We start from the raw sequence: 27763 nt of genomic DNA, 5'->3' as shown, positions 1-27763 counted from the left end.
CCTATTTGAAAAACATGCTCTAACATTTCAACTTTTCAGACTAGAAAGAGAGTATTTCTCCAAAAACAAGAAACTAAATGAAGAAATTGAGGAACAGAAGAAAGTAATTATAGACCTTTCAAAGAGACTCCAGTATAATGAAAAAAGTTGCAGTGAATTACAGGAAGAGCTTGTAATGGTAAGGATAAAAAAGAAAACCCTATGGCAGTTACTTTATTGGGTCAAATTTAATGTTTAAAAGGTTCTTTTCTTGCTACACACCGAGAGATAATTGCGTGAAAGTAATTTTAGTGATATTGATATAAAATCTCAAAACCGAAGATGCTGTTTATAACAAAGATATACATAATAAAGTCTCTCTTTGGAATAATTGAGAAACTGAATGGTAAAAACTCTGAATTATAGAATGTTAATTCAGGGGTTTTCCTTTTATTTTTAAGTGCATAAAACAATATTATCAGGATGGAGGGAGGATTTAGGATTTATAATCAGTAGATCTAATGGCTTCAGAGACTTAACTTTGTAATCATTTTGGACCTGATCACTCTCAATAATCTAGTCTTCATGTCTTCACCAATTTATCTTTCTTAAATATTGATCTGCTCTTGTAACCCACCATCAATTAAAAACCCATCAGTGTCTCCCCGTTGCTTTCAGAATTAAGTCCAGCCTCTTGTCATGTAATCTAAGGCCTTTTTCTTTGAAGCTTTGTGTTAACTTCTCCAGCTCCTTCTGTTGCTGTTGCCCTCTCTGTCTTGCTTCAGCGACATCAGAGTACTCTTGGCTTTCTAAACACATTATATATTTTCATGTCTTCTTATTTTTGTTCGAGCTGTTTATTTTTTGACCCATATTGACTGAAATGCTCATTGTCTTCTTTTCTTTTAATGAATCCCTGTATATCCTGAAATGCTCAGCTCTGACATCTCGCAATCTGTGAAGCTTGCCATGGTTCCATCTTACCCTACTTTCATCCAGCTAATGTCAGAATTCTGTCCCCTTCCAACTTTGTGTTGCTTTAGTTCTTAGCTTAACACCTTTATCATAACACCAAAATCCAATGTGTATTATCTTCTTAAGAGATTGACAGTGCATTGAAATTACCTTAATTCATTTTAAACACCAAGATTCCACAGTAGAATTTGTCTCGCTAAAAACTTGTTGAATTTGTTTGGTTGATGCAACATACCCCTACTCTTAAGTTTGCTGGGAACCCCAAAAGGGAGTGCTTAACATTTATAGTAAGTAGTATGCTAATTCCTCTTTGTTTTGTTCCCCATATATATACCTTTTTCAGAGACCTGGCTACTTCACTTTCAATTATATTCCATCACTCTTAGTGATATTAGTTATTGAGGAAAATGTTAAAACTTGGCAAAAAGATGGAAACTCTGCTTTATACTAAGAAGTGGTGGTCAAATCAGTGCTGCCCAGCTAGAAAGGTAATGATGCAAAAGAAAAGCAGTGATGGGATAGCATTTAAACTCTTCATCGTTTTCAAATAATCCAGTGTTAAATAGAGTCAGGTGGCCCTCTATCAGTCTTGCTTCAGCCGCGTCAGAGTATGCTTGCCTTCCTAAACACATTATATAAATTTCATATATTTATCTCGCTTCTGTTCTGATTGCTGATGTTTTTGACCCACTTTGACTGAAATGCTCCTTCTTTTCCTTTAAAAAATGTCTGTATATCCTCTAATGTTCAACTGTCTCCATTTAATTCATGATATCTAATTTGTGCTGATTCAGAGGTTGATGTTATTGCTTGTGCTGTGGTTGAGTGTGTAGTTTGAGTACTTTTTTTTGAAGCCACTATTTATTAAGTGCTTTTGTCAAGTATTCCAACATTTTATTTCCTTTCATGCTTATGGTTGCACTATGAGGTAGGCATTTTTATTCTCCCTGCTTTTAACTTTTAAATTTTTTGTTTTTATTTTTTGGCTGTGCCTACAGCCAGTTTGTATGCAGGTTTTTAGGAAGTTTAGAGCTCTGTGTGTAGCATGCTATGGTGCCTCTTCACTGTTATGTGCTTCCCTAAATTTCATGGGCTGTCCCACCTCTTAACTCCTGGTTTGGGAAGGTGAGTGATTCACAGTGGGGAAAAACATGTCAGAATCATTGACCTGGGTCTTGGTCTTGCTCTGCTTGCTTATTGGATACTGTAATCAAATAGTTTGGTTGTAAACCAAAGTGAGCTGTAACTAAGAATGCAGTGGTGATGACCTAGTCACCAGAATAAGTGGTATGAATCCTCCTGATTCTGGTCTTCTAGCACTCCAGTGATTAGATACAAAATAAATGAAGATTTGCTTAATTCACCACTGAGAGTAGGGTGCTTTGTGATTAAAAGTAACTTATTTGGTGCCAACAGGTTTTTATTTTTTAATTCTTACCATTCGATGGATGGTCTGAAATAAGGGGAGTTGCACCTCACTAGCAATCTCTGCTTCTTTGGGCCCTTGGCACTCATCCTATAAAGCACTATTGTTCTGATTGGCAGAAGAGTCAATGGGATGTTGAGAAATGTATTTAGGTTGCAGCCTAAGTGATCTGAAGTTCATATGGTTCAGCATAACTATGTGTATGGTCCTCTTTGTTTTCTAAATCCCTCTTTTGTCTTATTTTCTTTCATATTTCTGTTTTCTTTTCCTCCTTTTTTTCCTTGCCTGTTATTAGCTTTCTCTTTTAACTTGTTCTGTTTTAAGCTTGGAACTATTGCTTTCTAACTTTTTACCTGACCTTAATATAAAATTTTAAAAATTAGTGAAAATTTATTTAATGAAAATACTGTTACTTTAAATAGTAAGTACAGTGTTTTCTTTTTATTAAAAAATTCATCTATCACTTTTCTTAAATACTTTTTTGTTATGTATTCCTTTATTTCATTTCATTTTTTCAGTAGGTTACTATCCTTTGAGTAGGGGGATCTTATAAACTTTTCTCTAAAGAGATATCTATCAAATTAAATATTTTAAGCCTTAAAAATGGAGGTTTTTTTTTAAGTTCTTCATTCTCAAAGTCTAGCTGTTATTTTTGTTTTGTATTCATAATTGTTTTTCACTGAAGAGAAAATGGCTTGACTTTTTGCCTTCAGAAATGAAACTTTGTTATAATGACATTGCATGATCTTATGTACCCCAGTGTGTCTTTCCCACAGTTATACCTATTTTAATAATAGTTTCAATTTTTAGAGCGTATAGATGGGAAGCACAACTTAGCTACAGGTAATTTTTCTCTCCCTTTGAGCTAACAGCTTGTTATCTAGTTTAGGTCACATTCATGACCATTGTTCAAGTCTTGGTCTTTATTTTCTCTGTTGCATTGCAAGAGAAAATTAAAGCCACTTTCCTTTTTAGGTTTACTATTGAGATCAAGGTATTTTTAATAATATGCAGGAAGACTTTAGGAAGTTTTAAGACTTAAAAATAACAATTGTGTAACTTAAGGTAGCCTTTTAGAACTGGAAGAAGCCATCTAGGTCAGGATGCATGAAGTGTCAGTAAATCCGTTGTGAAGTGATAGCTTCCCTGTTTCAAGAGATATAATACAAATATAGAACATGATTTTGGAAAAGTTAAAACTGGGTACATTGAGACTTTTGTTGGTATTTAAGAAGTATAAACCCAGCTGACATTCATTGTGCTTTTATATTCGTGAAATCCCTTCTATTCAATGTATGGATTTAGAAGATATTATGGGCAAATGAGGTACATTATTTATTTATTTATGGCTGTGCCCACGGCCTGCGGAAGTTCTGGGCCAGGGACTGGACCGAGCCACAGCAATGACAATGCTGAGTCCCTCGCTGCTAGGCCACCAGGGAACTGCATATTTTTAATGTCATATAATTAATGGGATTTCAATAGGACATCTAATGATTTAGCAAAATTATTTCATGTCCTGTTATACACCATTGAATTTAACTTTAAAAATTTTGATTAAAATTGGACTATTAATTTTAAATTCTATGAATTTAATAATGATTTAATCAACTACTGAATAAAACTGAATTTCTTGTTTAAGCTGCTTAGTAATCATGCTTATTAAACTCCTCAGAGGCTCAACAGATCCAGCTGGGTCTTTTAGTCATTACTGTGAGTTTTTATGTCTGCTGCTCTTGAAGCAGGGGAGCCATCATTTTCAAATTAGTATTATTAGGATTTGCTTTGTGCTTTCTACAATGAAATTTTTTTAAGTCCATCATTCCTTGAGATTTGTTTTTCTGCCACTCAGTAATATTTAGTTACAGATCTAGGAGAGACCATATATTGAAAAGGGAATTCTAGTTCTCATGAGGTTTTGCTCAAAGAATATTTTATTCTCTAAAGAACTTGTGATTGAAAATGGTCAAGTGTATATTTTTTCCCTATACTTTGGGGGCTTGACTGATTATATAATAATAATGATTGCTAGCATTAGATAGGATTTTGGAAAGCACTTTGATTGCTGGGCTTAGTGATAAAGTTAATGTTTCTTAATAATATTTTTGCATCAAATAATCTATTTGGTTTGCTTTAAAAGGACATGTTTCTGATTTTGTAGGAAACATTCAACACTTAATGGCTAATAAATATTCTGTTCTGATTTTTTTATGATTTTTATTTTTTCCATTATAGCTAGTTTACGGTATTCTGTCAATTTTCTACTGTATAGCAAAGTGACCCAGTCACACATATACGTATACATTCCTTTTTCTCACATTATCATGCTCCATCATAAGTGACTAGATATAGATCCCAGTGCTGTACAGCAGGATCTCATTGCTTATTCGTGCCAATATTCTGAATTTTTACTAAAAATTGATTCCTGCTTTTTACCCAGGAGTAGTATAAGCATTGTTTTTGGTAATGGGAACATCACTTTCTGTCTCTGTTAGTGGTCCTTAAAGGTTTAATACTGTTAAGTAGTATTTGTATTTGTGTATTTAAATGTACACTGTATGGCTGGCTTCTTCCTTAATTTATAGTGTGAGCATAAAGCTTTTTCATTAAGATTTTGAAATTTATTCATATATAAATTATTATGTTTTGAAAATTCAAAACTCTTTTTTGACCTGGGAAAAAATAAAAGGGTATTGTGTGTGTGTGAGAGAGAGAGTGAGAAAGAGAGATGATTTGTATGTCAAGGCCTATAGATTGGAAGGTAACATTTTCTGAAAAATAAACTAATTGTAAAGTTACATTAGGGAGGGTAACATTTCATCATATGACATAAGCAATTGGGATCATGAAAGTTCACATCCATGGAAGCAGCATAGGCAAGGAAGTGGGAAGAAATAGTGTCTGTTTTATGAAGAAGTAAGAGATATTAGCTGTTATCAGTATAATCAAGGAAAAGCTGAAGATGATGATGATTATGAAAGCTAACCCAATCGAATTCAGTTTAGCTGAGCAGGCTCTCCTGGAGTCCTTAGAAATGGCCTTATATGTAATGGTAACTGAGTGGTAGATAAGATGAAAATGTGCGACCCTAAAAAAAGACCAAAAAAAAAAAAAATGTGGAGTTCCTGTTGTGGCTCCTGACGAGTATCCATGAGGATTCAGGTTTGATCCCTGGTCGCTTAGTGGGTCAAGGATCCGGTGCTGCCATGAGCTGTGGTGTAGGTCACAGACACAGCTTGGATCTGGCATTGCTGTGGCTGTGGTATAGGCCGGCAGCTACAGCTCCAATTCGACGCCTAGCCTGAGAACTTCCATATGCTGTGGGTGTGGCCCTAAAAGACACACACAAAAAAAGCAAATGTGAGCTGTGAGGCACAAGTGTGTGCTGTTGATTATAGGTTCTGATGCTCCTCTATTTTCATGCAGAATTCCTTTGTAAGGGTTTAAAATATTTTTAAACTAATATATATTAGTTACTTGAGATCAAAACTGTTCAAAACTTATTAGCATTACATATCACTGCTACAAAAGTTCAACATATTTTTATTATTTATTTATTTATTTATTTTTGTCTTTTTGCTATTTCTTTGGGCCGCTCCTGCGGCATATGGAGGTTCCCAGGCTAGGGGTCGAATCGGAGCTGTAGCCCCCGGCCTACGCCAGAGCCACAGCAACGCAGGATGCGAGCCGCGCCTGCAACCCACACCACAGCTCACGGCAACGCCAGATCGTCAACCCACTGAGCAAGGGCAGGGACCAAACCCGCAACCCCACGGTTCCTAGTCGGATTCGTTAACCACTGCGCCATGATGGGAACTCCAACATATTTTTAAAACACTAATTTCATTGAAGAAATCTAGTGTCCAAATAAAGGTATTTATTTTTTACCTATTTGTTTCTTGTATAATTTTTTTTTTTTTTTGTCTTTTTCTAGGGTCGCATCTGTGGCATATGGAAGTTCCTAGGCTAGGAGTCTAATCAGAGCTGTAGCTGCCGACCTACGCCACAGCCACAGCAATACAGGGTCAGAGCTGCATCTGTGACCTACACCACAGCTCATGGCAACGCCGGTTCCCCAACCCACTCAGTGAGGCCAGGGATTGAACCCGCAACCTCATGGTTCCTAGTCAAATTTGTTAACCACTGAGCCACGATGGGAAGTCCCTTTTTTTTGCATAATTTTTAACCTCATTAACAATGCCCCTTAAATAATTTTTTTGAAATTTATGTGAGTCAACTTTTCCATTGCAGATAAGCAGTTTCCATTTGGCCATTTTCTAGATGTAAAGGTTTATGTATGCTTTTTCATGTTTTTTCCAGAGTTTGTATATTATATATATATTTATGGAAACCCACAGACTCGCACTGTGTGGAAGTTCATGGGCCCAGGAATCTGAGCTGCAGCTGTGGCAACACTAGATCCTTTAACTCACTGTGCTGGGCTGGAGATCAAACCCACTCCTCTGCAGAGACCCATGTGCCTGCAGTTGAATACTTAACCCACTGTACCACAGTGGGAATCCTAAAAATTTTTATTCACATGCATACTGAATTATCATATTCATACATGATTAGCAAAAATGAGGGATGATTTTTTTTTTGTAGGCTAAAGGAAAGTTAAGATGATAAAATGGGGAGTTCCCATTATGACTTAGCGAGTTAAGAACCCATCTAAAATCTATAAGGATGTGGGTTTGATCCCTGGCCTTGCTCAGTGGGTTAAGGATCTGGCATTGCTGCAAGCTGCAGCATACGTAAGTCATGGATGTGTTTTGCATCTGGCATTACTGTGGCTGTGGTGTAGGCTGGCAGCTGCAGCTCCAATTTGACCCTGGCCTGATAACTTCCATGTGCTGCAGGTACAGCCCTAAATAAATAAATAAATAAATAAATAAATGTGATAGAATGACATATTAGATTAAGCCAGAAATTCATTCACTTTAGCAGTTTGTGAGACACAGTGTACCAAGGTAGTAGAAATAAAACATAGTTCTTTGTCATCTCATTGTTTTTTCTGATTAAAGGTATTTTATAACCAACCTTGACTTCTCTTTAATAATGCATTAAGGTCTGTCAGTCACAAATTTGTCTGAACTTTCTTTGAATATTTTGATATTTTTAGTCCCTTTTCTACACTGGTTGTAGATTCATCATGACATCTGAAGTAGTCCTTGGTTCATTTTGAGTGATCAATAAATGTTCATCTGAACATCATCTGGTAGCCAGCATAGCGATAAGGGACTTTTATTCCTAAGGTAATAAACTCTTAATGTGAATTATGTCCAACACAAAAGGAAGTGAGTTCTTTTATCCTACAGTTTTGCCTTAAACTTCAGTGGCTGTTTAAAATTATAGAATTTGTTGAATCAATAATTTAACATTTAACCTAAACTTACTCTTTATGTCATATAATAAATATGTTAAAAATTTAGAAACCTAGGAAATTCCTGCTGTGGTGCAGCAGATATACAATCTGATGTTGTTTCTGCGGCAGCTTGGGTTGCTGCTGAGGCACTGGTTCTGTCCCCCGCCCAGTGCAGTGGGTTAAGGATCTGGTGTTGGCAGCTGTGGCATAGGTCACAACTGCGGCTTGGATTTGGTTCCTGGCCCAGGAACTTTCGTCTGCAGTGGGTGCAACCAAAACAAAAAAAAAAAATATTAGAAACTTAGTATATTATGTTTGCTTGGCGTGTTGTTTTCAACCCAGCGGTTTTGTTTATTTAGCTGATAGATTCTGTTTTTATTCTATAATTTTGTACACATCAAAAAGTTAAGACAGCTAACAGCTTTGAGACAAAATTTGTTAAGTGCAATCCATACTTACAAAAAACTCCAAATGCTTTATCTGTGCGAATGAAGGATAGAAGCTTCATTTATAAAACTGTAACAATTTATTATGAAAAATATGGTCAACTCTAAATGAAAAGGGCCTGTTCTATATACCTGAAACTAACAAAATATTGTAAATCATCTATACCTCAAAATAAACAAACAGTGCAAAGGTCTACTTTCCTTGGTCATAACCTGGTTCATAAACCAAAATTATTAGATTTAAGTAAAATTTGTATTGACTATATTGTGAGACTATTAGCCAGATAGCTCTGTGGAAAATTAGGCTATTATTAATTATAAATGGAATAGCAACTTTAAGGCATAATTCTTTTTAAGTTTTGTTATTGATCAAGTTCTTTGAAAAATTTTATACTTATTGGTGTATCTGGTTAATTTGACATTAAATTTGGTTTTAAACCATAATGGTATTGAAATTTTAGTTCATCTTTTTTTAAAAATTGAAATAAAGTTGATGTACAATATTGTTAGTTTGAGTTATACAACTTAGTGATTCAACATTTAAGTACTTTATGAAATGATCACCATGATAAGTCTAGAAACCATCTGTCGAATACAAAATTATTACAGTATTATTAATGATATTCCTTCTGGTGTATAATACATCCCTGAAACTTTTTTATTCTGTAATTGGAGGTTGGTACCTCTTAATTCCTTCACTTGTTTTCCCCGTTTGGCCACCCCCTGTCTGACAACCACTCGTTTATTCTCTTTTTATCTGTGAGTCTGTTTTCATTTTTGTTTGTTCATTTGTTTTATTTTTTAGATTCCACATATAAGTAAGATCATGTGGTATTTTTCTCTTTCTTATTTCAAATATTTAGCTCATTTTTTAGTCAGGATTGGGTCCTGTACTTCAAAGGCAAGAATTATTGTTGAATTAGGAATTTAATTAAACCTTTATATTCAGTTGACGCAATTCCACATTTATATTTCTGTCAATTTTCTTAGGGTTACACCCATGGCAGCATGTGGAAGTTCCCAGGCCAGGGGTCATCTGGGAGCTGCACCTGCCGGCCTATACCACAGCCACAACAATTCAGTATCCAAGCTGTGTCTGTGACCTATATCACAGCCACAACAACTCAGTATCCAAGGCATGTCTGTGATCTACACCACAGCTCATGGCAACATCGGATCCTTAAATACCTGAGAAAGGCCAGGCATCAAACCTGCATCCTCATGATACTAGTAGGGTTCTTAACCCACTGAACCACAACAGGAACTCTTACTTCTGTAAATTTTTATCCCTTGAGATTGATAGGGACTTAACCTCAGTCATCATGTCATAAAAGAGAGAACATATATTTTGGAGACAGATTGAGCTGAGTTTTAATTGCAGCTCTATCTCATAATAGTTGTGAGACCTTATCCCTCTGAATCTGTTTGCTCATTTGTAAAATTGTGCTAATGATATCTATTGTGCAGGATTCTCAATGAGCATTAAAGATAATATATGTATTAAAATAATAGAAGGCTTGTGTGTATGCATGTAACTTGTAAATGTGATGCTGGATGTCCTCTGGGAAGATAATTCTATGATAATATTAGGAAAATATTGAATAAGAAGACATAGGATACTAAGCCTTTAGGACATTAAAATATATTGCATGGAAGAACTTGCAAAATGATGTAGTAAGGAACTTGGTGAACTTAGCAAAACAACAGTTTAACTGGTGAAAAATTACAAAAAAACCCCCAATTATATAAAGGTCAAAGGAAAAACTTTCATTCAAGAAAATCTACTAGTCATCAAAATTAAGAACCTTGATTCTTCAGAGAACACTATCAGAAAAATAAAAAGACAACTCATAGAACAGAAGAAAATATTTGCAACTTACATATCTGATAAAGGAATTTTAACCAGAGTATATAAAGTACTCTTTAACTTAACAGTAAGAAGACAAAAAACTTAATAGAAAAATGGGCAAAAGATCTGAACAGAGACTTCTCCTTAGAAAACATATAAATGGCCAATAAACGTATTAGAAATGGTCAATAAACATATTAGAACTAGACATTGGGAAAATGCAAATTAAAACCATAATGATATACTGTATCATGCACACTAGCATGACTATAATGAAAAATGTATAGATAGTAACAGTTGTTGGCAAGGATGTAAAAAAATTGGAATCCTCATGCACTTCTCTTGGAAATGTAAAGTGATGCCTTTAGTTTGGAAAATAGTTTGAAAGTTCCTGAAAATGTTAAAATTGAAGTTACCATATAACTTAATAATTACCGGTAGTACTCCTAGGTATATACCCAATAGAAACGAAAATTTACATCTGTATTCATAGCACCAAAAAATTGAAATGACTCAAATGTCCATCAACTGATGAATGGATGAATAGAAGTTGATTCATACATACAATGGAATGTTATTTAGGTACAAAAAGAAATGAACCACTGATCAGTGGTTAAATATGGATGAACCTTGAAAACATTAAGCTAAGTGAAAGAAACCGGACACGAAAGCCAGGCACATAATCTATAATTCAGTTTATATGAAATGTCCAAATAGGCAAATCTTCAGAGATAGAAAGATTAGAGTTGCCTAAGGCTGAAGGGACTGGGAGAAAATGGGGCATGACTGCTAATGGTTATGGGGTTTCTTTTTGAGATGATGAAATCTAAAATTGATTGTGGTGATGGTTGTGCAGCTTGATGAGTGTACTAAAACCCAGAAGATTGTATACTTTAAATGGTTGAATTATGTAAATTATATCTCAAGCTATTAAAAAGAAGAAAATCTAGTAAATTTCAGCAAGAACAGTGAAAGTCTATAGCCTTTGAGTAATGCCTAGTTCCATAATCCCTTTTCTATCCCCTGCTTCATGTTACAGAACCTCTACCCTGGGCTGATGCAGCCAAGAGGATGAGACCTTCCTCTGTTTCTATCTTATCGCCTGGGGCTGTGCTTTCACTGTGGGAGGAGCAGATTGGTAGGATTTCTCATCCTTCAGAACCCTGTGCCATAGCAACTCTGTTTCAGGCAAGCAGGGCTAAGAGGACCAGATCACTCTTCCTCTATCCAGCTTTCATTTGGAATGCAAAAGTTCTACTTCAGGCATGGCAGACAAGAATATTGGGAACAGCCCCAGAACATCAGGGATTGCAGTCCCTCAGTAATGGCCATATAGAGGGCAGGATTGTTGCCCTGGAAAAAGTGGATCCTTACCCCAACTCCAAAGCAGTGGCAAAGGAGTTCTGCCCAGGGGAATAGGCTGGTTGACTGTCAGGGGAAGGAGCTCTGCAGCTCTGCTTGAGGGGACTGATCCTATTTGGAATAGAGTAGAGAGATCTATGTTTAAGGACATTGTTGAAAACTGTACAAATTTTGATGAAGAGCAATTAAGCGGTACCTGGTACTTCTCTGAAACAAGGAAATAACAGAATATCCAGAAGTTAATAGGACTAGAGAAAGAGACAGTCAAGAAGAGCCTTCATGGGGTCACAGTTAAGATGGGGGTTTGGGAAGGCTATGTTCATGTGCTTGGCTGCATCCACTCAGGAGTAATCAGAACAGCATGTGAGGCAGACTTGAAAACATGCCCCAACACTGCTTACAGACACATCAACATAGTGTAGCAGGCTCAGTGGTGCAAGGGGCTTTAGCACAACCAAAGACTGACAGTAAGATACTCTGACCCAGAGGTGATTCCTAGGAATCCTAGGTGATATCACAGTCATCCCTGGTAGTCTGTGAAGACTGTACATGTCCAAGGATGTGCCTCTTCAGGAGTGATCAGGGAGAGAGCCTATAGGCTGTGATTCCTTGGCTGAAAGTGGGACAAAGCAATGGGAACTTCTTGAACTGTGATAGCAGTCTCCAAGCTGCAAACACATCCAGCAGTAAAAGGTAAAAATACAACTGGCTCAGCAATCTTAGGCACAACTTTTTTTTTTTTTTTTTTTTTTTTTTTTTTTTGTGTGTGTCTTTTTGCTATTTCTTGGGCTGCTCCCACGGCATATGGAGGTTCCCGGCTAGGGGTCGAATAGGAGCTGTAGCCACCGGCCTACGCCAGAGCCACAGCAACGCGGGATCCGAGCCGCGTCTGCAGCCTACACCACAGCTCACGGCAACGCCAGATCGTTAACCCACTGAGCAAGGGCAGGGACCGAACCCGCAACCTCATGGTTCCTAGTCAGATTCGTTAACCACTGCGCCACGACAGGAACTCCCTTAAGCACAACTTTTGACCAGTAAGTGACTTATGCCTACACAGGGGTGATGACACCCCTAGGTAGCCAGGCTAAAAGATGAAAACGAGGGAATAAAATCTGAGCTGGGAATCAGAAGATGCCCATTCTGAGGGAAATCATCTTTGTCGAGTTAGTTCAATCAAAGTACTAAACACATAAATAACCAAACAAATAGCAATAGAAACTCTGGGGGAGAGGATCACTATCCAGATTGGCTACATTGTTGTCCAGTCACCAGTGAAGAATTTTAAGATATTTAAAGAAAGAAGATAGTGTGGCTTATGCACAAGATGAAAAGTAGGTAACAGAAGGTGTTTTTGAAGGCACTGAATGGAATACTTGGTTGACAAAGACTTCAAAGGACCTACTTTGGGAGTTCCCGCCGTGGCTCAGTGGTTAACGAATCCGACTAGGAACCATGAGGTTGCGGGTTCGATTCCTGGCCTCGCTCGGTGGGTTAAGGATCCATTGTTGCTTTGAGCTGAGGTGTAGGTCACAGACGGGTCTTGGATCTTGCGTGGCTGTGACTGTGGTATAGGCCGGCAGCTGTAGCTCCGATTCGACCCCTAGCGTGGGAACCTCCATATGCCGTGGGTGCAGCCCTAAAAAGACAAAAAAAAAAAAAAAAAAAAAAAAAAGGACCTACTTTGAATATACTCAGAAACAAAAGAAACCATGCTTAGAGAATTGAAAGTATAAATAACTTTTTATCAAATAGAGAAGATCAATAAAGAAATAGAAATTATTGAAAATAACCAAAGGGAAAATTGCAAGTTCAAAACTGCAGTAACCTTAGTTCCCGTTGTGGTGTAGTGGAAACAAATCTGACTAGGAACCGTGAAGTATGGGTTCGATACCGGGCCTCAGTCAGTGGGTTAAGGATCCGGCCTTGTGGTGAGCTGTAGTATAGTCCGGCAGCTGTAGCCCTGATTAGACCCATAGCCTGGGAACCTCCATGTGCCTTGGGTGCAGCCCTAAAAAGAAAAAGACAAAACAGAACAAAACAAAAAAACCCCAAAACCCCGAACCCCCAAAGTACAGTAACCAAAATGGAAAATTTACTAAAGAGGCTTAACTAGATTTGAGGTGCCATAAAAAATTATTAGTTAATTTGAAGGCAGAGTGGGAGATTATATTATCTGAAGAACAGAGAGAAAAAAAGAATGAAGAAAAATATCAGCATCTCAAAGAAATGCAGGGTACCACTTAATGCACCAATATAATGGGAGTCCAAGAAGGAGACGAAGGGCAGAAAGAATACTTGCAGAAACAATGTCAGAAAACATCCTAACCTTGATGAAAACCATTTTTCAAGCAGCATAAAAAAAAGGACTCTAAACCTAGACACATTATTGTCAAAATGTTGAAAGCCAGAGCTAAAGGAATATGTTGAAAGCATCAAGGAAAATAACTCATCACACACAAGTGAAACTCAGTTTGATTAATAGTTGACTTCTGATCAGAAACAATAAGGCTGAAGGCAGTAGTAAAGGCAGTGGGGTGGTAAAGACAAAGTGCTGAAAGTAAAGGTCTGTCAACCAAGAACTTTATATGCAGAAAAACTACCTTTGAAAAATGCAGAGCAAAATAAATTCATTCTCAGATAAATAAAAACTGCGGGAATTTTTGCTAGCAGACCTGCCTTACTATATGTGATGCTAATTTTTTAAGTGATTTTTATTTTTTCTGTTATAGCTGGTTTACAGTGTTCTGTCAGTTTTCTACTGCACAGCAAGGTGACCCAGTCACACATACATGTATACATTCTTTTTTCTCACATTATCATGCTCCATCACAAGTGATCAGACATAGTTCCCAGTGCTATACAGCAGGATCCCATTTCTTATCCATTCCGAAGGCAATAGTTTGCATCTATTAACCCCAAATTCCAAGTCCCTCCCACTCTCTTCCCCTCCCCCTTGGCAACCACAAGTCTATTCTCCAAGTCCATGATTTTCTTTTCTGTGGAAAGGTTCATTTGTGCCTTAGATTCCAGATATAAGTGATATCATATGGTATTTGTCTTTCTCTTTCTGACTTACTTCACTCAGTAAGAGAGTCTCTAGTTCTATCCATGTTGTTGCAAATGGCATTATTTTGTTCTTTTTTATGGCTGAGTAGTATTCCATTTGTGTGTGTGTGTGTGTGTGTGTGTATACCACATCTTCCTAATCCATTCATCTGTTGATGGACATTTAGGTTGTTTTCATGTCTTGGCTATTGTGAATAGTGTTGTAGTGAACATACGGATGCATGTGCCTTTTTCAAGGAAAGTTTTGTCCATGTATGTGCACAAGAGTGGGATTCCTGGGTCATATGGTAGTTCTATGTATAGTTTTCTGAGATACCTCCATACTGTTTTCTATAGTGGTTGTACCAATTTGCATTCCCACCAACATTGCCGGAGGGTTCCCTTTTCTCCACACCCACTCCAGCATTTATTTGTGGACTTATGAATGATGGCCATCCTGACTAGTGTGAGGTGGTATCTTGTAGTAGTTTTGATTTGCATTTTTCTAATAATCAGTGATGTTGAGCATTTTTCATGTGCTTGTTGGTCATCTGTCTATCTTCTTTGGAGAAATGTCTTTTCAGGTCTTTTGCCCATTTTTTCATTGAACTGTTGGCTTTTTTGCTGTTGAGTTGTTTAAGTTTGTGTGTTCTAGAGATTAAGTCTTTGTCAGTTACATCGTTGGAAACTATTTTCTCCCCTTCTTTAAGTTGTCTTTTTTTTTTTTTTATGGTTTCCTTTGCTGTGCAAAAGCTTGTCAGTTTGATTAGGTCCCATTGGTATATTTTTCCTTTTATTTCTGTTGCTTTGGGAGACTGACCTGAGAAAACACTTGTAAGGTTGATATCAGAGAATGTTTTGCCTGTGTTCTCTTCTAGGAGTTTGATGGTGTACTTGTCTTACATTTAGGTCTTTGAGCCATTTTGAGTTTATTTTTGTGCATGGTGTGAGGGTGTGTTCCAGTTTCATAGATTTGCATGTAGCTGTCCAGGTTTCCCAGCACCACTTGCTGAAGAGACTGTTTTTTTCCTATGTTATGTTCTTGCCTCCTTCGTCAAAGTTTAATTGACGGTAGGTGTCTGGGTTTATTTTTGGGTTCTCTCTTCTGTTCCATTGGTCTGTCTGTCTGTTTTGGTGCCAGTACCACCCTGTCTTGATGACTGTGGCTCTGTAATACTGCCTGAAGTCTGGATGAGTTATGCCTCCTACTTGGTTTTTGTTCCTGAGGATTGCTTTGGCAATTCTGGGTCTTTTGTGGTTCCATCTAAAGTTTTGGATTGTTTGTTCTAGTTCTGTGCAAAATGTCATGGGTAATTTGATAGGGATTGCATTGAGTCTGTAGATTGGTTTTGGTAGTATGGCCATTTTTACAATATTAATTTTTCCAACCCAACCCAAGAGCATGGAATATCTTTCCATTTCTTTGCATTCTCTTTAATTTCCTTGATTAATGTTTTATAGTTCTAGGCATATAAGTCTTTCACTTCCTTGGTCAGGTTTATTCCTATGTATTTGATTTTTTGGGGGGCACAATTTTAAAAGGTATTATATTTTTGTATTCCTTTTCTAATATTTCATTGTTAGTATACAGAAATGTGACAGATCTCTGAATGTTAATCTTATATCCTGCTACTTTGCTGAATTTGTTGATCAGTTTGAGTAGTTTTTGGGTTGAGTCCTTGGGGTTTTCTATATATAGTATCTTGTCATCTGCATGGAGTGACAGTTTTACCTCTTCTCTTCCAATTTGGGGACCTTTTATTTCTTTTGTTTGTCTGACTGCTGTGGCTAGGACTTCTAATACTATGTTGAATAACAGTGGTGAGAGTGGGCATCTTTGTCTTGCTCCAGATTTTAGTGGGAAGGCTTTCTTCAGCTTTTCTCCATTGAGTATTATATTGTCCTAAGTGGCTTTTATTATGTTAAGGAATGTTCCCTCTATACCTACTTTGGTAAGAGTTTTTATCATGAATGGATGTTGGACTTTGTCAGATGCTTTTTGTGCGTGTATTGAGATGATCATGTGGTTTTTGACTTTTCTTTTGTTAATGTGGTGTATGACATTGATTGATTTGTATGTGTTGAACCATCCTTGTGCACCTGGGATGAATGCCACTTGGTCGTGGTGTATGATCTTTTTCATATGTTGTTGGATTCGGTTGGCTAAAATTTTGTTGAGAATTTTTGTGTTGATATCCATCAGAGATATTGTTCTATAGTTTTCTTTTTTCATGGTGTCTTTGTCTGGTTTTGGTATTAGGGTGATGGTGGTGTCATAGAATGTCTTTGGGAGTGTTCCTTCCAAAAGTTTAAGGAGGATGGGTATAAGTTCCTCTTTGTATGTTTGGTAGAATTCACCCATGAAGCCATCTGGTCCTGGACTTTTCTTTGTAGGGAATGTTTTTATGACATGTTCAATTTCATTTCTAGTGATTGGTCTGTTCAGTTGATCTATTTCTTCCTGATTCAGTTTGGGCAGGCTGTGAGTCTCTGGAAAGTTGTCCATTTCTTCTAGGTTGTCAAATTTGTTGGCATATAATTGTTCATAGTATTCTCTTATGGTTTTTTTGTATTTCTACAGTATCTGTTGTGATTTCTCCTTTTTCATTTCTTATTTTGTTTATTTGAGTTTTTTCTCTCCTCTTCTTGGTGAGTATAGCCATAGGTTTGTCAGTTTTGTTTACCTTTTCAAAGAACTAGCTCTTGGTTTTATCGATTTTTTTTTGAATCTCTGTTTTATTGATTTCCTCTCCGATCTTTATGATTTCCTTCCTTCTGATGACTTTTGGTTTTGTTTTTCTTTTTCTAATTCATTTAGTTGGTGGATTTAGTTGTTGGTTTGAGATTTTTCTTCTTTTTTGAGGAAGGCCTGTATTGCTATGAATTTCTCTCTGAGCACTGCTTTTGCAGCATCCCATAGATTTTGAGTGGTTATGTCTTCATTATCATTTGTGATGCTAAGTTGAATCTGCACAAAAAACCCATATACTAGTGGTAAAGGTAGTTATGTAGGTAATTACAGGAGATAATGCAATTGCCTATTTCTACTTTATTTTCTTGATGCGTTGAAGAAACAGTTGCTTGAAACAGTAAGTGTATTGTATTATTTGGCTAATTACTCACAGACATGTAATATATTTGACAATAACAGGACAAATTAGTGGTTAGGAATAAAACTTTATTGGAGTAAGTAAATGACACTAGATGGTAACTCATATCCACAGAAGGAAATGTGGGAAAATGCATAAATATGTGAAAATTAATACACTTACATAAATAGTGGATTGAAAAAAGAATTGCAATGGAATTAATTTGAGATGAATGAAAATGAAAACAGCCTATAAAATCATAGGATGCAGCTAACACAGTGCTTAAGAGGAAATTTATAGGTATAGTAATTTTTTTTTTTGGTCTTTTGTCTTTTTAGGGCCACACCTGTGGCATATGGCGTTTCCCAGGCTAGGGGTTGAATCAGAGCTGTAGCTGCTGGCCTGCACCACAGCCACACTAACATGGGATCCGAGCCACATCTGTGACCTGCACCACAGCTCACGGCAATGCTGGATCCTTAACCCACTGAGTGAGGCCAGGGATCAAACCCGCAACCTCATGGTTACTAGTCGGGTTCGTTAACCACTGCACCATGATGGGAACTCCCAGGTATAGTAATTTTCTAAAAAAATTTTCAAAATTAATTGCTTAACCTTTTACCTTAAACTAGAAGAAGAGCAAACTAAATCCAAAACAAGTGGAAGAGAAGAAACAGTAAAGACAAAGCAGGAGTTCCCACTGTGGCTCCTTGGAATAAGAACGCCCCCAATATATGTCTCGGTGAGAATGCACATTTGATCCCTGGCCTTGCTCAGTGGTTAAGGATCCAGTGTTGCCACTGTCTGTGGCATAGTTCACAGATGTGGCGTGGATCTGGTGTTGCTATGGCTATGGCGTAGGCCCACAGCTGCAGCTCCAATTTGACCCCGCAAATTTCCATATGTATCAGGCGTGGCCCTAAAAAAAAAAAAAAAAAAAAAAAAAAAAAACCACCAAAAACTAAAGCAGAAACAACCAAAAAAAGGAAAATAATAGAGGAAGTCAGTGAAACCAAGAGTTGATTCTTTGAAAAGATAACTAAATTGATTAACATTTAGTTAGATGGACAAAGGAAGAAAAGAGAGGAGATTCAAATTACTAAAACAATGAATAAAGAAGGGGCACAACTACTGATTGAACAGAAATAAAGTAATTATAAGATGATATTGTGAACAATTATATGTTAATAAATTAATATAGATGAAATGGACAGCCTTCTACAAAGATGCAAACTACCTAAACTGGTAAAGAAGAAATAGAAAATGTGGAAAGACCTATAAAAAGTCAAGTGGTCAACTTAATAATCAAGAAACTTTTCATAAACCAGGTCCAGAAGGCTTCATTGGTGAATTCTGCTATTGCATAAGAACAATTAACATCAGTTCTTCACAACTTTTTTTTTTTCCAAAAATGGGATGAGGAGGCAACACTTCCTCTCTCATTATGTGAAGTTAGAATTATTATTCTGATAGCAAACCAAAGATATTGCAAGAAAAGAAAACTCAGACCAGTATCGCTTTTGAATAAATCTTCAGCAATATGCTAGTAAACTGAATCCAGAAGATTTTACGATATGATCAAGTGGTATTTATCCTACAATGTAAGACTAGTTTAACATCTGAAAATCAACTAGTTAGTGGAACTTATTAATAGAGTGACAGGAATTACTGTTGTGGCTCAGCGGAAACAAATCTGATTAGTATCCATGAGGATGCAGGCCTCACTCATTGGGTTAAGGATCCGGCATTGCTGTGAGCTGTGGTGTAGGCTGCCAATGTGGTTTGGATCTGGCATTGCTGTGGCTGTGGTGTAGGCCAGTGGCTACAACTCTGATTCTACCCCTAGCCTGGGAACTTCCATATGCCATGGATGTAGTCCTAAAAAGATTAAAAAAAAAAAAGTGACAGAAGCCGAATGATCATCTCAGTAGACACAGAAAAGTATTTAATAAATTTCAGCATATTTTTATGATAAAGATGTTCAACAAACTAGGACTAGAAAAGAACTTTCTCAGCATGATAAGAGCACTTATGAAAAACTATAGCCAGCATCAGTGTTAATGGTGAAAGACCACTTTCTTCCCAAGATCAGGAACAAGACAAGAATGTATCCTGTCACCTTTTCTAGTCAACATTATATTGGAGGTTCCAGACATGGTACTAAGGCAAGAAAAGGAAATAAAAGGCATTAATTTTGGAAAAGAAGAAGGAAACTACCTATGTACAGATCATGTAGTCTTGTATATTAGAAAATCTTGTATATTAGAAAGGAACTCACACACATATGCAATTAATAGAATAAAAAGGTTTAGCAAGGTTGTAGGGTACAATGCAAGATGTTTTAAAAATTAAAATTAAAAATTTAAAACATTTTATTGGAATATAGTTGACTTACAAAGTTGTGTTAATTTCAGGCATACAGCAAAGTAAATCACTCATATACATATATCTCTTCCTTTTCAGATTCTTTTCCTGTATAAATTATTATACAGTATGAGTAGATAATCTTGTGCTATACAGTAGGTCCTTGTTATCTATCTCTTTTATGTATGGTAGTGTATATATGTCAATCAAACCTCCTAATTTATCCTTCCTGCCCCAAGTTTCCCCTTTGGTAACCACAAATTTGTTTTCAAAACCTTTGAGTCTGTTCCTCTTTTGTAAGTTCTTTTGTATCATTTTTGTTAGATTCCACATATTAGTTATAGCCTATGATATTTGTCTTTCTTTGTGTGACTTCACTTAGTATGATAATTTCTAGGTCTATCTATGTTTCTGCAAATGGCATTATTTCATTCTTTTTTATGGCTGGGTGATATTTCATTGTACATATGGGTGTTCCTGTTGTGGCTCAGTGGTAACAAACTTGACTAATATCCAGGAGGTTGTGGGTTCGATACCTGGCCAGACTCAGTGGGTTAAGGATCCAACATTGCTTTGAGCTTTGGTGAAGTTCAAGGATGCAGCTTGGATCCTGAGTGTCTGTGGCTGTGGTGTATGCCGGCAGCTGCAGCTCTGATTTGACCACTAGCCTGGGCACTTTCGTATGCTGCAGGTGTTGCCCTAAAAGGCAGGAAAAAAATTCCTTTGTACATATGTACCACATCTTTGTTATCCTTTCCTTTGTTGATGGACACTTAGATTGCTTCCATGTCTTGGCTGTTGTAAATGGTGCTGTGATGTACATTGGGCTACACGTCTTTTTGAATTATAGTTTTCTCCAAATATGTGCTCAGGAGTGGGATTTCTGGATCATACAATAGCTCTATATTTAGTTTTTTGAGGAACTGCTGTACTGTTCTTCAGAGTGGTTGCACCAGTTTTCATTCCCACCAATAGTGTAGGAGGGTTCTCTTTTCTCCACAACCTCTCTAGCATTTATTGGTTGTAGACTTTTTTTTTTTAATCTTTTTTTTTCTTTTTTTGATTTTTAGGGCCACATGTGTGGCATATGTAAGTTCCCAGGCTAGGGGTCAAATCAGAGCTGCAGCTGCCGACCTACCAGAGCCACAACAACATGGCATCTGAGCTGCGTCTGTGGCCTATACCACAGCTCTCGGCAATGATGGATCTGTTTGTAGACTTTTTGTTGATGGCCATTCTGATTGATGTGAGGTGATACATCATAGTAGTTTTGATTTGCATTTATCTAATAATTGGTGATGTTGAGCATCTTTTCGTGAGTTTTTTTTTTTGCCATCTATATGTCTTCTTTAGAGAAATGTCTATTTAGATCTTCTGCCAATTTTTTGATTGAGCTGTTCATTTTTTTTTTTTTGGATATTTGAGCTGTAGGGGTTGTTGGTATATTTTGGAAATTAATCCCTTGTCAGTTACCTCATTTGCAATTTTTTTCCCATTCTGTATATTGTCTCTTTGTTTTGTTTATGGTTTCCTCTGCTATGTGAAAGCTTTTAAATTTAATTAGGTCCCATTTGTTTATTTCTCTGTTAATTTTCATTACTCCAGGAGGTGGATCAAGAAAGATTTTGCTGTAATTTATGTTGAAGAGTGTTCTGCCTGTGTTTTCCTCTAAGAGTTTTAAAGTATCTGTTCTTATGTTTAGGTCTTCAGTCCATTTTGAGTTTATTTGCATGCCTGTTGTTTGAGAGTGTTATAATTTCATTCTTTTACATGTAACTGTCCATTTTTTCTTGAACCATTTATTAAAGAAGCTATCTTTTCTCCATTGTGTATTTTTGCCTTTTTTTTGGTCATAGACTAATTGATCATAGGTTTGTGAGTTTATTTCTGGACTTTCTATGCTGTTCCACTGATCTATATTTGTTTTGTGCCAGAACCACACTGTTTTGATGACTGTAGCTTTGTAGGTATAGTCTGAAGTCAAGTATCTGATTCTTCCAGCTCTATTTTTCTTTCTCAAGTTTGCTTTAGGGTTTTTTACAGTCTTTTGTGTTTACATACAAATTTTTAAATTTTTTGTTCCAGTTCTTTGAAAAATGCCATTGGTAATTTACTAGGGATTGCAGTGACTATATAGATTGCCTTGAATAGTACAGTCATTTTGATGATATTGATTCTTTCAGTGCAAGAACACAATATATATTTCCATTTGTTTGTGTCATCTTTAGTTTCTTTCAATAGCATTTTACAGTTTTCAGAGTACAGGTCTTTTGCCTTTGTATAAGTTGGTTATTCCTAGATATTTTATTCATTTTGATGTGGTGGTAAATGGAATTGTTTCCTTAGTTTCTCTTTCTGATCTTTCATTATTAGTGTATAGCATTGCAAGGGATTTATATGTATTAATTTTGTATCTTGCAACTTTACTGAATTCATTGATGAGTTCTGTCAGTTTCCTGGCAGCTTCTTTGGGGTTTTCTATGTATAGTATACAATGTGAGATTAGTACAAAAATCAATTGTTTTTCTATACACTAGGGATGCATAATACCAAGGTGAAATTAAGGAAACAATTTCATTTATAATAGCATCAAAAGGAATAAAGTACTTAGGAGTAACTTAACAAAAGAAATGCAAGAATCATGTGTTGAAAACTAGAAATAATCAACTAAAATATTAAGACCTAAGTAAATGTAAAGACTTCATATGGATTATAAGAGTTATTGTTACTTGTTAAGATATTAGTACTCCTCAAACCGATGTATAGAATCAATGCAGTCACTATCAAAATTCAAGCTGGCTTTTTGTAGAAATTAAGAAGTTGATCCTAAAATTCCTATGGAAATGCCAGGGACCTAGACTAGTCAAAATAAAAAGAAGAATATAAAGTTTGAGGAGTAACGCTTCCAATTTTAAAGCTTACTATAAAGCTATAGTAGTCAAGACAGTGTGGTATTGGCATAAAGTAGACGTATAGATCAATGGAAAAGAATTGAGAGTCCAGACTCTAATTACGTTTAATTGATTTTTGAAAAAGCTGCCAGGTTAATCAATGGAAGAAAGAATAGCATCTTTTAACATATGGTACTGAAAGAACTGGGTATCCACAAGCCAGAGGATGAATTTGGATCCTTACACAAAAGTTAAATGGTTCATAGACTCAAATAGAATAGCAAAACCTACAAATCTCTTGGGCAGTGGTTTCTTAGAAACTACACCAAAAGCACAAGTAACAAAAAATAGATATATTAGACTTCACCAAAGTTATAAACTTATATACCTCAAAGGATACTGTAAAGAAAGTGAAAATACAATCATAAAGTGCTAAAAAAATTTTGCAAACTGAGTGACTGATAAAGGACTTGTATCTTGAATGTATAAATACCTTTCACACCTTAATAATAAATAAAGGAATAACCATTAAAAATAGGCTAAAGGTTTAAGTGGACATTTCTTTCAGTAAGATTTCTTTAATTAAGAAATGACCAACAAAAATGTGAAAATATGTTCGAATCACTAGTCAGGGATATATGCAAATTAAAATCGTTAGGGATATGAAAATCTTCACACATTAATATGAACATAACAAAAAATGGGCAATAACAAGTTTTGGCAAATATGTGGAGAAATTGGATCCCTCACACATTGCTGGTGGGAATATAAATTGGTGCAGCCCCTTTGGAAGAACATCTGGCAAGTTTTCAAAAACTTAAACCTAGAGTGCCTATGGTACCTAGACGTTCCATTCCTAGGTATGTATGCAGGAGAAGTGAAAATATAACATCCGTATAAAAATCTGTGCATGGATATTCAAAGAAGCATTATACATAATAACCCCAAAATGGAAACAACCCAAATGTCCATAAACTGATGAATGGATAAATGAAATTTGGCTTATCCCTATGATGCACTTAACAATTTAAATAAACAAAGTACTTGTACATACACTATAACGTGGATGAACCTTGAAAACATTGTTCTTTGTGAAAGATGTCAGTCATAAAAGGCCACAGTTTATGATTCCATTTATATACAGTGTCCAGAATAGGCAAATCTATAGAAACAAGATTGGTGTTTGCTCAGAGGTTGGGTGTGGTAATTGGAAAACTGAGAGTAGCAGTCAATGGCTGTGGTATGTATTTTAGTGGGGACAACAGTGTTCTAACTTGAGATTGTGGGTATGGCCACACAACTCTGAATATGTTAAAAACATTGAATTGTGTACTTGAATTTGGTGAATTGTGTCAGTCTTATTATAGTAAAATTAAAAATTAAAGTTACCATAATTAAGAATTTGATACTGACAAAATAGAGAATCAATGAAACAGAGTAGAGAGTACCAGAATAGCTACAAGTATGTATGGGAATTTAGTGTAGGATAAAGTTAGTATGTATAAAGGAAAATATTTCAACTCTAAGGAAAAATATATACTCCTTTATGTCTCTTTTTTCTACACACAACATTGCACACAAAACACTTGAAGTCACTAAGTTTGTGTGGATTTTCCTACACCAAGCAGTTCTACCACATTAGTTAGGTGCCTTACAATTGCACTCAATTCTGTCAGTATGTACCTGGAGATAGTTCACATCCTACAGGTTAAGAATTCGGTTCCTCAAGACTGCTCCCTATCCACCACCTCCCAGCCTCTCTCCCCCTATACACAGACATATGTACACATATACACATCTCAGATGCCAGTTGTAATTCCATGTTGTTACCTGCACTTCTGACCACCCAGCTTTAAATTAGAGGTTACTACAACTCCCTCCTCAGTTTCTGTTACTTTGCTAGAATGTTCACAGAACACAGGAAGGCAGTGTATTTACTAGATTACAGATTCATTCGTTGTTATAAAAGGATGTAACTGAGAACAGCCAGACGGAAGAGGTGTGTGGAGCAAGGCGTGTGGGAAGAGTCTCTGAGCTGCCATACTCTCTAGGTGTGCCACATTTACCTGCATCGCCAGGTGTTTCCTTATCTCAAAGCTTCTGGAACCCTGTTCTTTTGGGCTTTTATGGAGGCTTCTTTATGTAGGCATGATTGATTAAATCATTGGCCCCTGGAGGTTGACTCAACCTCTAGCTTCTCTTCCCTCCCAGGAGGTTGGTAGAGTCGGACTGAAAGTTCCAAACTTCTAAGCACACAGTTGAATCCCCTGGCAAGCAGCCCCCATTCTTAGGTTATCTAGGGGCTGTCCAAAAATCAGCTCATTAACATGGGTCAGATGTGGTTGAAGGGAGTTTTTTTAATGAAAAATGAAAGACACCCATTTCACCTTTATCACCCTAAAGCTATTTTAGAAACTATTGGGAGCAAAACTGTTATAACAAAAGAAGCCCTTTTGGCTCTTATATAGGAAAGTATAAGGATTTTAGAAACTATGTGTCAGGAACCATGAAAAGGACCAAATTTTAATTTTTTATTATAAATCACAATATCATAGTATGCTAAATCAATGTTCAAAGATAGATTATCTCATAAATAGTTTTTGGATAACTCACTGTACATAACAGGAAATAGTCTAACTAAATCCATACCATATTGCTTATATCAAGCACATTCTAGACTGATCAAAGGGTCATAAAGAAGGAGATTAAAAAAAAAGGTACTGGGGAAGAAAAAGGGAATTAGTGTTTTATAATCTTAGAGTAAGGAAAGTATGGCACAAAACCTAAAAATTCCAAAGCAAATTACTGATCAGTTTTTGTTCCTAAGAGTGTAGCTGACTACAAATGACAGATTGGCCATAATGAGTTGCAGCATGTGTGACAAAGTGATTGTTTCCATGGTTTACAAAGGACTATAATAAATCATTGAGGAAAATATGGACAGTGTAATATGAAAATGGTCACATGATGTGAAAAGGCAGTTCACAGAAAAAGAAATACAGCTGGCTAATAAACATATGAGAAGATACTTAATTAAAATGAAAGAAATGCACATTGAAATAAGTTGATAATTCTTACCATTGGAAAGGTATTGGGAAATAAGCACTTATGTTGTTCATGGTATTTTAAATGGTAGGACTCTGGAGAGCAGTTTGGTAACAATTGTGTGAAAGTAGTTGTACACATCCCTTTACCTTTCTAGGACTTTATTAACTAGATATATTTTAATGGGCATGCAAAGATATACAAGTAAGGATGTATCTTGTAGTATTGTCACTAATAGGAAAAAAATACAAATAACCTCTAAATCAGTAGGGAACTTGTTGAATTTATTAATGATACAATGAATAAATTAATTAACCTAAACAGTAGAGTGCTATGCAACTGAAAAAAATGTGATGTGGAAAGATATTAGAGATGTACAATGAATGGAAAAATAAGTTACATAGTATTATGTATACTATGATCCTATTTGAATTTAAAATTATATACAAGCTTTACATAAATTTTTATTTTATAAAATATAATTTTCTTATATATAAAATTACATATTTAGATTTCTTTAATTATCAAACTCTGAATGAAACATACCTGTGAGATTGAGTTACTTTCTCTTTCTCAGTTGCTTGATTTTTTTTCCTTTTTTACCCTGAGAATAATGTAAACTCAAAGAATTTAATAGAATATTTAATGTTTAATAATTAAGTGTATTTATTGATTAAAAATAACTTTACAATGTAGTATCATATATATATATATATAATTGGTGCTTTATAAATACAGTGGTTTTTTTTTTTTGTCTTTTTTTGCCTTTTCCAGGGCCACTCCTGTGGCATATGGAGGTTCTCAGGCTAGGGGCCTAATCAGAGCTGTAGACACCAGCCTACACCAGAGCCACAGCAATGCAGGATCCAAGCCGTGTCTGTGACCTACACCACAGCTCACAGCAACGCCATATCCTTAACCCACTGAGTGAGGCCAGGGATCGAACCCGCAACCTCATGGTTCCTAGTTGGATTCGTTAACCACTGCGCCATGACGGGAACTCCTAAATACAGTGTTTTTTTCATGTAAACTTTGATCACATTGATAATAATATATTCCATTTTGAGTCTTCTACTATTTATTCATTCATTCATTCATTTATTTATGACATTTCCCAGGGCATGCGGAAGTTCCTGGGCCAGGGATTAAACCCTAGTGAAAGCAGTGACAGTGCCAAATCCTTAACCACTAGGCCACTGGTGAACTCCTATATTTTAATAACTAAAATTTGGTTTCTTTTTATAGGCATATAAACCTTGCACTGGTATGTGAGTCTGTGCTTTGATAATCCTCAGAAATCTTCATCTGGGCCTCCCTGCATAATTTGCTCTCATAAGTTTCCTAACACATTAACAGTGTGCATGCTTATTCGCCATGGAAAAGTGTTTTCGTTTGTTTGTTGGCTTATTTATTTGTGGTTTTTCAAAAATATAATTCGTTTTTTGAATATAATAGGTACCCGTAATACAAGATTTTGCAGATACAAAAGGTTACACAGTGAAAAATTAAATGTTTTTCTTCCCAATTTTTGGCCACCAAGATTCTCTTTCAGAGGTAACTCTAGTTACTATTTTCTTGTGATTATGTGTAGAGATTCTCTCTACACTTAAAATATGCATACTCATATGAATTTTACACAGATGATAAAATGGTACCATTTTAAACATACTGATTCCCTTTCCCCTGATAATAGCTTGTTTAATATGACACCCACTAAAAAGCACGTTAGTGTATGCTAATGCAGAAAACTTGAACTTTGCTTTCGTTTTGTTTTTGTTTGGTTTTGCAACCCAACTCAGAGGGCTTTTGGTTAGACATTGGGTCATTTATTTTATAGTGGTTTATACTTTTCCCATCTCCTCTTTTGTTTTTAACTCAACAATAAAGCTTAGAGATCTTTCCATATTAGTGTATGAAGAAGAGC

At 36.1% G+C, this 27763-nt stretch overlaps 1 protein-coding gene across 1 annotated transcript in view; it reads left to right on the top strand.

Annotated features, from left to right (window-relative positions):
• The window catches only part of CCDC171 (coiled-coil domain containing 171), a 354732-nt gene that overhangs the window by 109530 nt on the left and 217439 nt on the right, over positions 1 to 27763 (top strand). Inside the window, exon 11 of the mRNA XM_021063474.1 lies at positions 40 to 178. Within this exon, the coding sequence (XP_020919133.1) occupies positions 40 to 178 (139 nt within the window). The remainder of the gene's footprint in view (positions 1 to 39; positions 179 to 27763) is intronic.

This window comes from Sus scrofa, chromosome 1, assembly GCF_000003025.6.
Source record: "Sus scrofa isolate TJ Tabasco breed Duroc chromosome 1, Sscrofa11.1, whole genome shotgun sequence".
Lineage (NCBI taxonomy): Eukaryota > Metazoa > Chordata > Mammalia > Artiodactyla > Suidae > Sus > Sus scrofa.
This window is presented reverse-complemented; position numbering and strand designations above follow the sequence as displayed.